Genomic DNA, 12,922 nt, shown 5'->3' on the forward strand with positions numbered 1-12,922 from the left:
TTCTATCAGAACATATCTTAGGGTAAAACATTAAGAAACATCAAACTACTAATATTTAACAAGAACCTGAACATGAATTTTTACTTTCTTAGTGTTAAAAAATGGCAAAATACTTGTTTAGGGTATGTTTTGCACGCGCTGAGTAATACTTGTTTAGGGTGCGTTTCAAGAGTCCATACATGAGCATGGTGTCCATCACGTAATGTAAGTGGCCCCCCCGGGACAATAGATCACATAAAAGAAGACATTTTTTGCATAAAAAATAAAACATTTTGATATAAAATGCAATTTGTTTGGTAAATGGGTATAAAAATCTTAAGAGCTTAGGGAATCTTGAAAAGAAATTTTCCTGATGCGATTCATAATGTCCTCATGATCCTGGCACCAAATATCCAGAAGTATATAAAATTGGTAAAACTTAAGACATACATGAAGACTTCTCTCTCTGTGCCCAATTTTCAAGCTTCAAATTCATATAAAACATCCCTAGTGACATCTGTACATTTTGATTCGTGTATAATCTGTGTCGTTCTCTATGATGTCTTCCCTATACATTTGTTCACCAAGTTAAGACCCAATAAATCAAATTTAACCACTTTACAATGCACCAATTCTGTCATGTAACTGCACATCCGCTACCCTACTTACCGGTACCGAACAACCCGTCTACATACTGTAAAGCTACTTAATTTTGCTAGTACTTAATTTCGCTAATTCCCAATGACCACCATTTTCATGGGTATTTAATTTCGCTAATCCAGGAATTCATGTTCACAATTCAATGTAAATTTGCCAAATTTGCGGGTATTTAATTTCGCGAATTTAGGCTTCTAGCAAAATTAGCGAAATTAAATCCCTAGCGAAATTAAGTGGTTTTACAGTAGTCCCATTAAAAAAAACCAAAACATGCCGCATGCGACATCAAAATTTATTCCTAGGTGCATGCATGCTCCAACTAAACTAAACATATTGACTTTGTGTATTCAATCCTCCTTACCCACCCCTATCACAGCAAATGGAACGATCCCAAACAGAAACCCGTCAGCTGCGAGATGCGTTAGAGAGAGCACAGAATGGGGATGGTAGACATGGTGGAGAAGAGAGCCATCGAGTGACAATCAAAGAGCTGGAGGGATCGGTGGAGGAATTGAAGAAAGACAGGGATGTGCTAGCTAAGGAACTGCAGGTGATGCTCAGTAAAGAGGAAAAGTATAAGGATTGGAGCAACACAGTGAAAGATTTGGAGCACGAAAAACGGCGGCTCACAGCACAGGTAGGGTAGTGCGTAATAACAGCCAAGCATGGTGGTGGTGTTGTTATTGCATGTGTGTTTGAATTTGGATGAACAAATTTTGGGATTGATTTATGATGGAGAGAAATCCTCTTCATGCCATAAATAGGTGTGAATTCCCCTGAAATTGTTTGTCTTTTATGTTTGTTGGTTTCACCATAGCAGTATGCATGGTGTATGTGTGATATGGTTCACATATGATTCAGTTGAGTCTTGTTTATATTGAGTGTTAAAGATAATGGGAGGATTTCGACACATGTGTGTTTTGTTGTTAAATGGTTTATGGAATAATGTGGGGCCGGCCGTAGTGGTCAGCGACAACCTGTAAAGTGTGCTGAGGCAAAATTTGAACTTTCTGTGAAATTTGTTATAAAATAGGATCCAAAAATCAATTGCTGGTGGGATAAAAGTCTATTTTTGGCCAGAATGAAGATTTCTCGTGAAAAGGTCTGCATTTGGAAAATCCGCACCCCCATGAAAAAAATTCTGCATACTGGCGTAATTCTCTTTCAACATAATTCTGATTCAGACATGCTCATCTGTCAGTACACAGTTCTTTAACCCCAATAGGCTTCTACATGCATAGAATGACCTTTGAGTGTGTTGGGTACAAAAACTCATACTCCGCAACTTGAGGTCAACTTATGAGCTATGCTTGTTGAATAGAGGTTATAAAACTTTGCCATTGGAGATGATATCATTTTGGTTCATGCTGTATACATTAATGAGAAGGATTTCAAACATGCTCATCTGTTAGGACACAGTTCTTTAACCCTTATAGATCACTTAGAATGACCTTTTGTTTCGGATACAAAACTCATACTTTACATTTTGAGTTCAATTTTGACCCGGTGGGGTCACTCCCTGGCAGGGGGGACGCATAGGACCGTTACCACAAGTACAAATTACCCCCTTTTGCAGTCGATTTCAAGGACAAATCATGAAATTTTACCCCTTTTTACTCCAAAACAAGGACAAAATGGTACTCTGAAACACCCCTATTTTTTAAGATTCCGAGGACACATTTGCAATTTTGACCCTATTTCAACATTTCAAGGAAGGGATTTTTAGGCCTATGAATGTTTTTTTCAGTAATTAACAAGGGCATCACAGAATTCAAGTAGTTCCCTTTGCATATAAATCAGAACCGAGAACAATATTGATCACGGGATGAGTACAAAGTAGGAAACCAAATTTATTCCTGTGATTTTTTTATCTGGCCACGGGATCAGGAGAAAATAATAAGAACCCCTTTTTCAATTTTGCAGACATTTGTGCAATAAAACACCCCTATTTTTCAAATTTCACGGACAATTTTGTCCATGGACATGCCCTAAAATGACCCCTTTTTCCTTGATATTGGTAACGATCATGCGGTCAGTATTGCAAGTTGAGTGACCCCACCGGGAATTTTGAACCACACATTGAACTAGGATTGAGGCTATTCCAGTTGAAATCCATACCCCCCTGTAGAAGAAATGACCTTAATCTCCCATACAGGGGGTGCAGATTTCAAATTTAGGTAACCCCATTTGAAATTCCAACTCCCTGTGTGGAAGATTAAGGTCATGTTTTTCATAGGGGGTGTAAGGATTTCAGCTGGAATAGCCGATTGAGACCATTTTGGCTCATAGTGTTAGCCAGGCGTGTTAGGTATGTTGTGATAATGCCATGTGCATTTCTTGAAGTGTGGCTGGCTTTATGTGCCATCTACAACCCAGGAAATTAATAGTTGGCACACCTGCACTAAACAATGGAAATGCGTGCCCTATTAAAATTGGGGAGGCGAGGGAAACATGCATGCAATATATGTGAAGTACTGACTCCCCCCTATATCGCTCCTTCCCCACTCCCCATCATTCAATGTTGGAGGGTCTCACGGACCTGTTGACAACATGGCTTGGTCCAACATTGAATTGGGGGAGCGGGGCAGAGATATACCAAAAGACAGGCAAACTGTGCCAACCTTTTTTTTCCTGGATTGTCCGAGTCAAATCCTAAATATTGCATCTGTTTTCCGTTTTTACTCAATAACTTTGCAACGGAATGTTGTATTATCTTCATATTTCACACAAACACATATAAGTGATAGGGCTTTACGATAAATAAAAAAAATGGAAAAAATGTATTTGTTTATTTAGGGGTGGTCATTAAAAACATCGCTAATGCCTGGTTTTGCGTCTTGGCTTGGGTCTGAATTACGTGAAAACGCTTTGAAAAAAAAAAAAGAAAGAATGATTTTTAAATGCAGTATTACATCGAATTGCTTCTAATTCAAATGATAAATAAAAAGAACTGAATGAGCAATTTCCAATCAGCTATTATTACATCAAATTAATGTAATTGCACCCGTATCATAGATAGGGCAATTTTACGTATGTTTATATAAAAACATCATCAGTGCGGAAATTACGATGATATTTGTACAGTGCCGTAAAATATAGGTAGACATACAGAAAACAGACGGACATTGGCTTATGACAAATATAATATGATGAAGAATATTGTAAAATAAAAATGAAAAAGAAATCTAAATACATTCAGGGGCTCGAACCCGTGTTCCACTGGGCGCCTGAGGCAGATGCCGTATCAATTGCGCCACAGAGCTGTGTAACTTGAACAGGCTTAACTATAATATAATGCTATTCAAGATGCATGTATATAAATATACGCTCTACAAACGGTATACAGTCCAAAAAATTACTCTCTTACGGCATTTGTTTCATTAACTGAATATTTATCATATAGCAGGTGTTGACTGACATTGTGCTTCACATTTAGTTCAGTTTTTGTCCGGGATAAATGACTACGGGACAAAATCGGTTTGGTAATCGTGTAATATTATTGAGCTGAATGAGGTTAGTCTAAAAAATGATGAGAATTCTCCCCTTGTTTGTCTTATGCTGGTTATTTATTTAATTATTTTATTTTATTTTATTTATTTATTTGAACGGACGCTTTTGAATCGGCGGCACACGCCTAAATTGGCGGTGCGTTCATATAAAAGACAAAAAATACATTTAAAACAACAACAACAATAACTCATAGGAAACAAGATAAATATAAAATAATGTACAATGTATAAAAGATACACAACCCACTCACCCCCACCCCCACGCTCTCATCCCTCTCACCCTTACTCTCCCACACCCATATCACACATAGTTTACTAGAGATGGATTAAGTTAATCATATTTGCATTCATGATTATTAAATAATATTGAGAATTTCCATTTATGTTTGTCTTTATGTTTGTTGGTTTATATCAGGTGCATAGAATGAATTTGCTTGACATAGCCCTACATGGTATTTGAAAACTTTATTTTGAGGTCAAATCGTTTTTGCATGTTGCAAGGAACATGTAGTGTTTTGCTTTTGGATTACTTCAGTTTACGGATTAAAATAGAGCAGTAGAAAAAGCTGTCTTCCTGCATTTGTCCACTAATACTGAGTGATCTTCCTTCAGTATTTCGCTGGAAATTAATTGTTTCCAAAAAGTGTAAGGACATACTATTACTAAACAATTCAGTTGACAACCTACACACATATGTGACCGTCCACCACGAAGTGGTAGTAAAGTCGGCTCTAGATCATTTTCTGTTTATTGCAGATTTTGAAAGAATTCACTTTCAGCTTCAAAATGACACCTGAATCAGCTTCATCGGACATCTGGAAGTGAAGTTATAGTTCATCAAAGGTGAAATTCCTAGTATATTCAACATAGAAATCCAATTACTGTTTTTGATTGTATCTCAAAATGGAAAATGCCGACTTTACGACCAGTTTGTGGTGGATGGGCACATATATGTGACCCATTCTGTCAAAACCAGGAACAAGTCGCATTTTTGACATTTCATGATTTGAATACAAATGTAAGTACTAGACAATTAGCTTTAAAATGATACCAAAATTATATACATAACATTAACACTTTTCAAGATATGGATAATTTTGTAAATGATACCTTGATATTTTTGCCAAATGGCTATTCTGAGTAATGGGCCAATTAGTTTCCTGCCTTACACAGGATTGAATAGGGATTATCATAGTTTAACTGTTATTTATTGATTAAATAAGCCTCTTTTAAAAAAAGTACTTTCAAATCCAATTAGTCCTACAGTCAAATACTATGAAATTAAGAATTCCAGTATTTCATTTTTTATGGGAATGTTATCTTTAAAGACCTATAACTCAAAAACATGTCTGGCGAGTTTTTCTGGGTTTTGTTGGAGCTAGTTACATAATTATATGCTATTGAGGACATGCTCATCACCCAAACATGATTGTCTTTAATATTCAAAGTTCTCCCCTGCATAAGTGCACTACAGAAGAAGAATTGTGTCATTTTCAATTGACATTACCCAAAAAAACCTTCCCAGTCCTACTCGGCTATTGGGCTATTCCAGTTGTATTCCATACACCCCCTGTGCAAGACATTACCTTAATCTCTTATACAGGGGGGTATAGATTTCAAATGGAGTCAGCCATTCAGGTAACCCCATGTAAAATTCACACTCCCTATGTGGAAGACTTAGGTCATGTCTTCCATTGGGGGTGTATGAACATTAACCATAATAGCATATTTATCTCTTGAAAGCTAAGTATATTTTTGAAGATGTTCACTGCCAGTGATGGTTACTAGCACAAGGTCATCGTCTTCATTGAAATTTTAATAATTTAGCAGGAATATTTCCGGATTAATACCTCCGATAATAGAAAAAAAGCCACCACTAATTGAAAATTTCCCTTAAATTGCGCTGTCTCCATACATGCAGGATAACAACACGTTTTGTACAGAGTGTATACATACTGTGTACTATGGTTCCATTGCATGCTAAGTTACTTAAATGCAAGGGAAATTTAGCTGTAATAATGCCAGGGATACTGCAAACGCCAACATTTTTGTGCTAAAGTTTATTTTCGCATTTCAAGCAACTATTGCGAAAATAGCAATACGGTTTATGTACAGGTCAATGTACGGAATCTTAGCATCAAAAATATAAAAACAAATGAAACAGGTTAAAATTGGCAAACCGTGAAAAATTAATCTCACAAAATTTCCGCTTGTACTGTATGCTGTAGGATAAATCTATGCACTCTTTGGTGCACTATTTATACATTGTAGCAGTGTCTTCTGGAGCCCTCTTATGTTTGGGGGGAATTTAATGCGATAATACACGTAAGACCCTTGTTGCTTGATGGTAATGCTAGATATGTTAACTAATGGGGGTGCTAGGGGAGGATGACAGATGGGTGGCAAGGAGGGAGGAGTTTTGATTATTGGGTTAGTGATAGTGTTGGGTGATATGTGATAGGGGAAATTTAATGGGGCACTGCAGTACACATAATCATATGTAACTTCAGGCATGAACATTTTCAGTGGTTTTATTGTTTTCGGTGTTTTTTAGCGTATTTCTGATCAAATTCACAGAAAATGTTAAAACATGGTTTTCAGTGTTTTTTTAAAGTTTGAAGATTAGTTTTCATGCCTTTGTAACTTGCAAATTCAATATACGAATCAACTGATGTGTTGGAAATAATCCTTTTTCGTGGATATATACGCGATGTGTGATCTGTTGAACCATATCCTAGAATCACACATTGCACCTTTAACATACAATTCTCATGTTTTTTTTCTTTTTGGCCCTCACAACAATTTGCCCAACATTGCTCTCATTTGCAGATGGGCTAGTACCAAAGTTAAGCCACGTTCGCTAGAAGTATCGAGCTTTAATTTGTAACGAGCAAGCAGAAATGAAACATGATAGAGTGAGTAATTGCGGTGTGATTAGGAGACGAAGAAAATTAAACACATTGATGGTAATCAGCCTAGTGACGATAAAAAGTTGTATCTATTCATAGATAACGCACCAGATGATGTGTTCTTACTTTGTAGGGTTATAGTAATGATAACGTGTATCATTATGATCTAGGTCTGTATTATATATGTGACTGGATGTCTGGTTTTATTAGACTGTAGCTATACAGGGTGATACAATTGAGATCAGATTCAATTTGCCATGTGATATTACTAGGCTGAAACAGAGTGGCAAGTTTTCCCTTTTCTAAATATCAAAGTCTGTGTTTTTATTTTCAGTTTTCTAAAACTTGCCAATTAGGGAAATCTGACCCCATTTATTTTGGTTCTAGTGTGTATCCGTCTATGCACAGGGAATAAAACAGCCCAACTGACCTTTTCAGTAAATCCCATAATGCTTTGTGGAAAGACCTGGGATGTCGTCATTTGACGTAATTCAAAATGATGACATCTTGGGTACGTCTAACCGCAACGAATTATGGGATTTACCGAAAAGGTAAATTATAGCCACTAATTGGCCCTAAAGGCAAGGATAAAAGGAATCAAAAAATATATCTGCTAAAGATAGGGTGAATGTTTATTATTTTAGGTGGAAGTAAGCTTAATTTTGTGAAATTTTCTGTGTTTTCCGTTTTTGGATTTTTCAAATAGGTAAAAATTGGTAAAATTATTCCCTAATACAAAATGTTTACTGTCTGCATGGAACAAACATGTTATTTATTTTGTGTTAAGGGGAGAAAGAAAAATACAAGGATATTTGAACATTTTAAAGGAGTATTTTGCATCCTCTGTTTATGGTATATGTTTGAGCAGATATCCATGACAAAGTACATTTTCAAAATTTCAGTTGATTCCGAGTTCGTGTTTCATGATTTTGTATATTATATTGTTCTATAGACCACTGTGCTTTTGATTTTATTCTGTTAACAGAACATAAATTCAAATTTGATAATATTTTTGCTAAGCAAATGAATCTGCAAGACATTTTTGCACACAAACCTTTGTAGCCAGAGGTTTCTAGTGGTATAATCTCAACTTTTTTTTAGAAAAGTCGGGGTGTGCGACAATGGATCACAAAATGCCCCTTTAAGACAAGCGCAAATAGGGAAGATAAAATGCCCAGACATATGTGCCAGCCAGACCTGTTATATAGCACAAGTGTCCTACTTAAAGCATTGGAGCAGAGTGGTCAGAATGTAGGCTGAAATTGTATTTTTGACATTCTAGAACTCGACCGTGTCTGTCATATTTTTACAAAAACATCATACAGGAAGGACATTTAACTCTGAAAGCATTCCTGTATGTAGCTGATATCAAAAACTACCAACATGATCCAAACATCCATAGTACAGTGGAGTTGAGTGTATAGATTTATAGTTTGATCAGCTCGTAATCGGCGGGAATTGTTGAGATCACACCACTAAATCGGGTCCAACCCTATATGACTGGGGAAATAAGAACTAGTGTTTAATTCGCTGACCATACCAGGTACATTAAAATGGGAAAAAAAGTTTGAAATGAAGGCTGATATGCCAATTTTTTGGTGATAGTTGTGCTCTGTGGATGTTTTTCTAATCATCTGAGCATAAAAAGATGAAAAATACTACAATTCTGAAATTTTATGAAGGTTTTTTTGTTCCATGGACCAACTGATGTCACAACATAGATGCACCACTGCGAAAAATCAAGCCGCTCAACTTCCAAAAAAATGCTGGTTCTAGGGTAGAATATATCATAAACTTTTGGAAAATTGATGTTTTGAATGAACGATGACGTTATAACCATGAGAAAATGACGATTTCTTGGGTACCTTTTAACACATGAAAGAATAGGAACTTGATTTAGTGGTGTGATTCCTGTTAGGCTTTTACCAATACACCGAAAAGTAGACCCAAGTTAAGAGTATTATAGTTGTCTGGTCTATATTGTGTTTGTTAAAGAAAGAAGTATTGGGCTTGCATTAATAATTTGTGATGTTCTAGGGAGACAATAGAGGTTGTCCGTGTTCTATAAGCTGCATATCCTACCAGTGAATGCTATACCTTGTTTAGGATTTTCAAAAGAAGTACCTGCATGTGCAACCATGAATGTTTCAAAATATCCCGCCAAAGCCATGCAAGGAACTCCGAGGTCGTGCATTGAATTGGTTTGAATGAGGAATACTACGGGAACCAGCGCCTTTTGTTAGAAGTCACACATTAGTAACGTGGATAACCTCTATTCTCAAAATAAAATATATTGATATTAATCTGCGATGTTATAAGGCCTGCCGAATACGAGCTGATCAAAGTATACCTGGTTGTCTGATGCTACCAAAGAAGTTAAAACTGAGAACTTGTATTTTGCGCAGCCCTATAAGAAATGCTATGGTACATCTGCCATATTGGATTGTTACATGAGGACCAAAATATTGTACCTCAGGCATTTTAAAGCTCTGCAATCTACTTCAATATGTATTATAGATCAAGAATACATGTATCATACCTAAACAAACTGAGTAATATGGTGTGTCAACTGCATAATTACTGCTCACAACTCTGCCAGCCAGCCAGCTGCCCAGCAGACACAGATCATTTCTTGTAACATTTTCGAAAGGGCATACAAATGTTGCCAAAAAATGTTTAATGTTTAGAGGTTTTAACCTCTAAACATTAAACTTTTTTTAAATTAAAATAACTGCGCATCGGTTATTTGGAGGGCATTGTAAAAAATCTTAACATTTTACCTATGGAACCGAGAGATATTCCGAGGTCAAAAGGCAAAATGTTTAGATTTTTCACAATGCCTGACATATTACCGATGCAAAGTTATTAACCTCATTCATAACCGTCACTTTCATCTCTTCACTTTACAATTATCACACAATTTTCCTCAAAAATAAACAATTTTTACGATTTGCCTTTTCAAAAATCGATCAGGCTAAAACAGAACTGCCAATAGCAGAAGTGCGTATCACAATATGTGCAAATATGGTAGCGCGCAATCCAAATACGGCGGCCAGCGCTCTCGCAATTTGTTCGACGCACAACACGGCGCGCGCGGAGGTTACTAATATTTACGCTGACGGCGCAGAGGTCCACTGTTGTTTATTAGTGACCACGTTCAGCGTTTGCGTTTTGCCAAATAAATATAAATGATTGGATCGCATGTATCGCATATATTAATGAGGTTATGAATAATTTATAATAAAGGTTATAAAATACCATAAAATAATTTGTCAACATTAGCCACAAAATATTGTAACATAATGTGTTGACAAAAGATATTTTAAAATAAAAATGTTTGCACTAAATATTTTACAATAACATTTTGACAACATAATTTTTTTTTGTATATTGGATGTTTTAAAACTTTATCTTTTAATATATTAGTAAGTTATGAAAACAATTTATAACTTTTGACTAATCTTTTTAAAACATAGTTAGTGTTTACTGAGGGGTTATAGCATATTAATTTGCTCATATTTTTAAATTGTCTTTTTTGAAAAATATATCTAAGAAAAAATTAGAACTTAAGTGAAAAATCCTGGTCTATATTACTGTCAGGCTTTAATTAGCAACACTTCACACAGGATACTGTATAAGTGGTAATTTTTGTGGGGATTGAATTTTTGTGAATTTTGCAAATGGAGTTCCTACCCAAAATTATCACCTTGCGAAATATATATAATAATGTATTAAAAGCATAGTGCAGTACTTTGGCAATCACAAAAATAACATTACAAAATTGTCTCCCACTACAGAATAGTGAAAATAATTCTACACAAAAACTGCCACTTATACTGTAGTGTGGGTTGCATGTCAAGTGTTTGAGATTTCTTTTTAAGAGCGGCATCACTGGGATATAATCATGCACCCTGTATTATTGTGGTCCATTGAAGATCCAAAATATGGTAAATCAATATGGAATGCTGTTACTCTTTTCTAATTGCACCATCAGGGTTTTCATAGAGAGCAAATTAAATAAGCTGGTAGTGTTTCATGGAAAATTACCTATACACAGTCTGGTCTGAAGTACATATATAAAAGAGGCTTTTCAGCTGTCATGATTTATGTCATTAAAAGTGAACCAAAATGACGACTATACATATTAACTTTGAAATACATGTTTTTGTCATTACATTGAGATTTATATGCTAACTGTTGATATCTAACCACTACTGCTGATAGCCTTTCAGTCCTTATTTACTGAACATCATGTAATTGCTATCTACTGCTGATAGTCATATAAGCCTATTCCTATTCATCATCTATTTACTGCTAAAAGCACACTGGCTACTACTACTACAAGTTGATCAGCTATCTACTGGTGAGAGTACAATATTTCAACTACAACTACAAATATATTCTTAAATGAGCACACATTTGTTTTCATCTGTTATCTACTGCTGATAGCATTTTATCATCTGTGATCTACTACTGATAGCACAGTATTTACAACCATGTCTACTATTCTCTAAACCACGAATTTGCATTTTTATTTTCTACTGCTGATAGCACTCTACTTTAAAAAAAAAAAAAAAAAAAGGAAGGTTTTATTTCAAACTCTAATGGTGACCCGCAGGTCAAATTGCTAGAATTATACACCTAAACAGACACAATGCAATTTGCAGGCAGCAGCTTAATCAGCGCCAATATTGCAACATTGAAACAAACAACTATACAAACATCCAATCCAACCCAACCACATCTCCCAGTAGGCAATGAGGATAAAGTGCCTTGCCCAAGGACACAACACGTTGGCACGGGCGGGGCTCGAACTCACAACCTATGTTTTATGAGTCGGGCGCCTTACTCGGCCACACATGCTCCCACTTCATCAGCTAACTACTGCTGATAGCATACTACTTCATTAGCTTTCTACTGCTGATAGCACACTACTTCATCAGCTATCTACTGCTGATAGCACACTACTTCATCAGCTATCTACTGCTGATAGCACACTGCTTCATTAGCTATCTACTGCTGATAGCACACTACTTCATCAACTATCTACTGCTGATAGCACACTACTTCATCAGCTTTCTACTGCTGATAGCACACTCCTTCATCAGCTCTTTACTATTGATAGCATAATACGTCACCAGCTATCTACTGTTGAGAGCACACTATTTCATTAGCTATCTGCTGCTGATAGCACACTACTAAAGCTGTGTACTGCTGATAGCATACCACTTCATTAGCTTTCTACTTCTGGAAGTACACTATTTCATCTACTACTACATTTATACTTGTAGTGAGATGTAGTCTCTTACTGTTGTCCGCAGCTGAGAGCATGTTCTTCTTCATCTGCTATCTACTGCTGATAGCGTACCACATCATCAGCTGGTAGCACACTATTACATCAACTACATTTATACTTGTAGTGAGATGTAGTCTCTTACTGTTGTCAGCAGCTGAGAGCATGTTCTTCTTTATCTGCTATCTACTGCTGATAGCATACCACATCATCAGCTGGTAGCACACATTTACATCAACTACATTTATACTTGTAGTCAGATGCACACTTAAAACTACGGGGTCAAAAAATGACCCAAACGGGGTCATTTTTGACCCCAGCATAGTTATCAACTAAACACCATACCACTAACGGGGTCATTTTGACCCCATTGGTCGGGTCATTGCAATGACTACGTATTTGGGTCAAATAGTAACCCCATTGGGGTCAAAATATTACCACATTTCGGGGTCAAATGAAATGACCCCTTCAAAAGGGTTGCCTTATTGGGTTACTTAATGACCTCATTTCGGGGTCAAATGAAATGACCCATTTGAAAGGGTTGTTTTATAGGGTTACTCAATAACCACATTTAG

The 12,922-nt window shown here is 36.2% G+C and overlaps 1 protein-coding gene across 4 annotated transcripts in view; it reads left to right on the top strand.

The window, feature by feature from the left end:
* The window catches only part of LOC140157107 (uncharacterized), a 262,345-nt gene that overhangs the window by 154,965 nt on the left and 94,458 nt on the right, over window positions 1-12,922 (top strand). For all 4 annotated transcript variants that reach the window (XM_072180178.1, XM_072180180.1, XM_072180177.1 and 1 more), the window contains exon 11: window positions 1,013-1,273. In XM_072180178.1, the coding sequence (XP_072036279.1) occupies window positions 1,013-1,273 (261 nt within the window). The remainder of the gene's footprint in view (window positions 1-1,012; window positions 1,274-12,922) is intronic.

This window comes from Amphiura filiformis, chromosome 7 (genome assembly GCF_039555335.1).
Source record: "Amphiura filiformis chromosome 7, Afil_fr2py, whole genome shotgun sequence".
Classification (NCBI taxonomy): Eukaryota; Metazoa; Echinodermata; class Ophiuroidea; order Amphilepidida; family Amphiuridae; genus Amphiura; species Amphiura filiformis.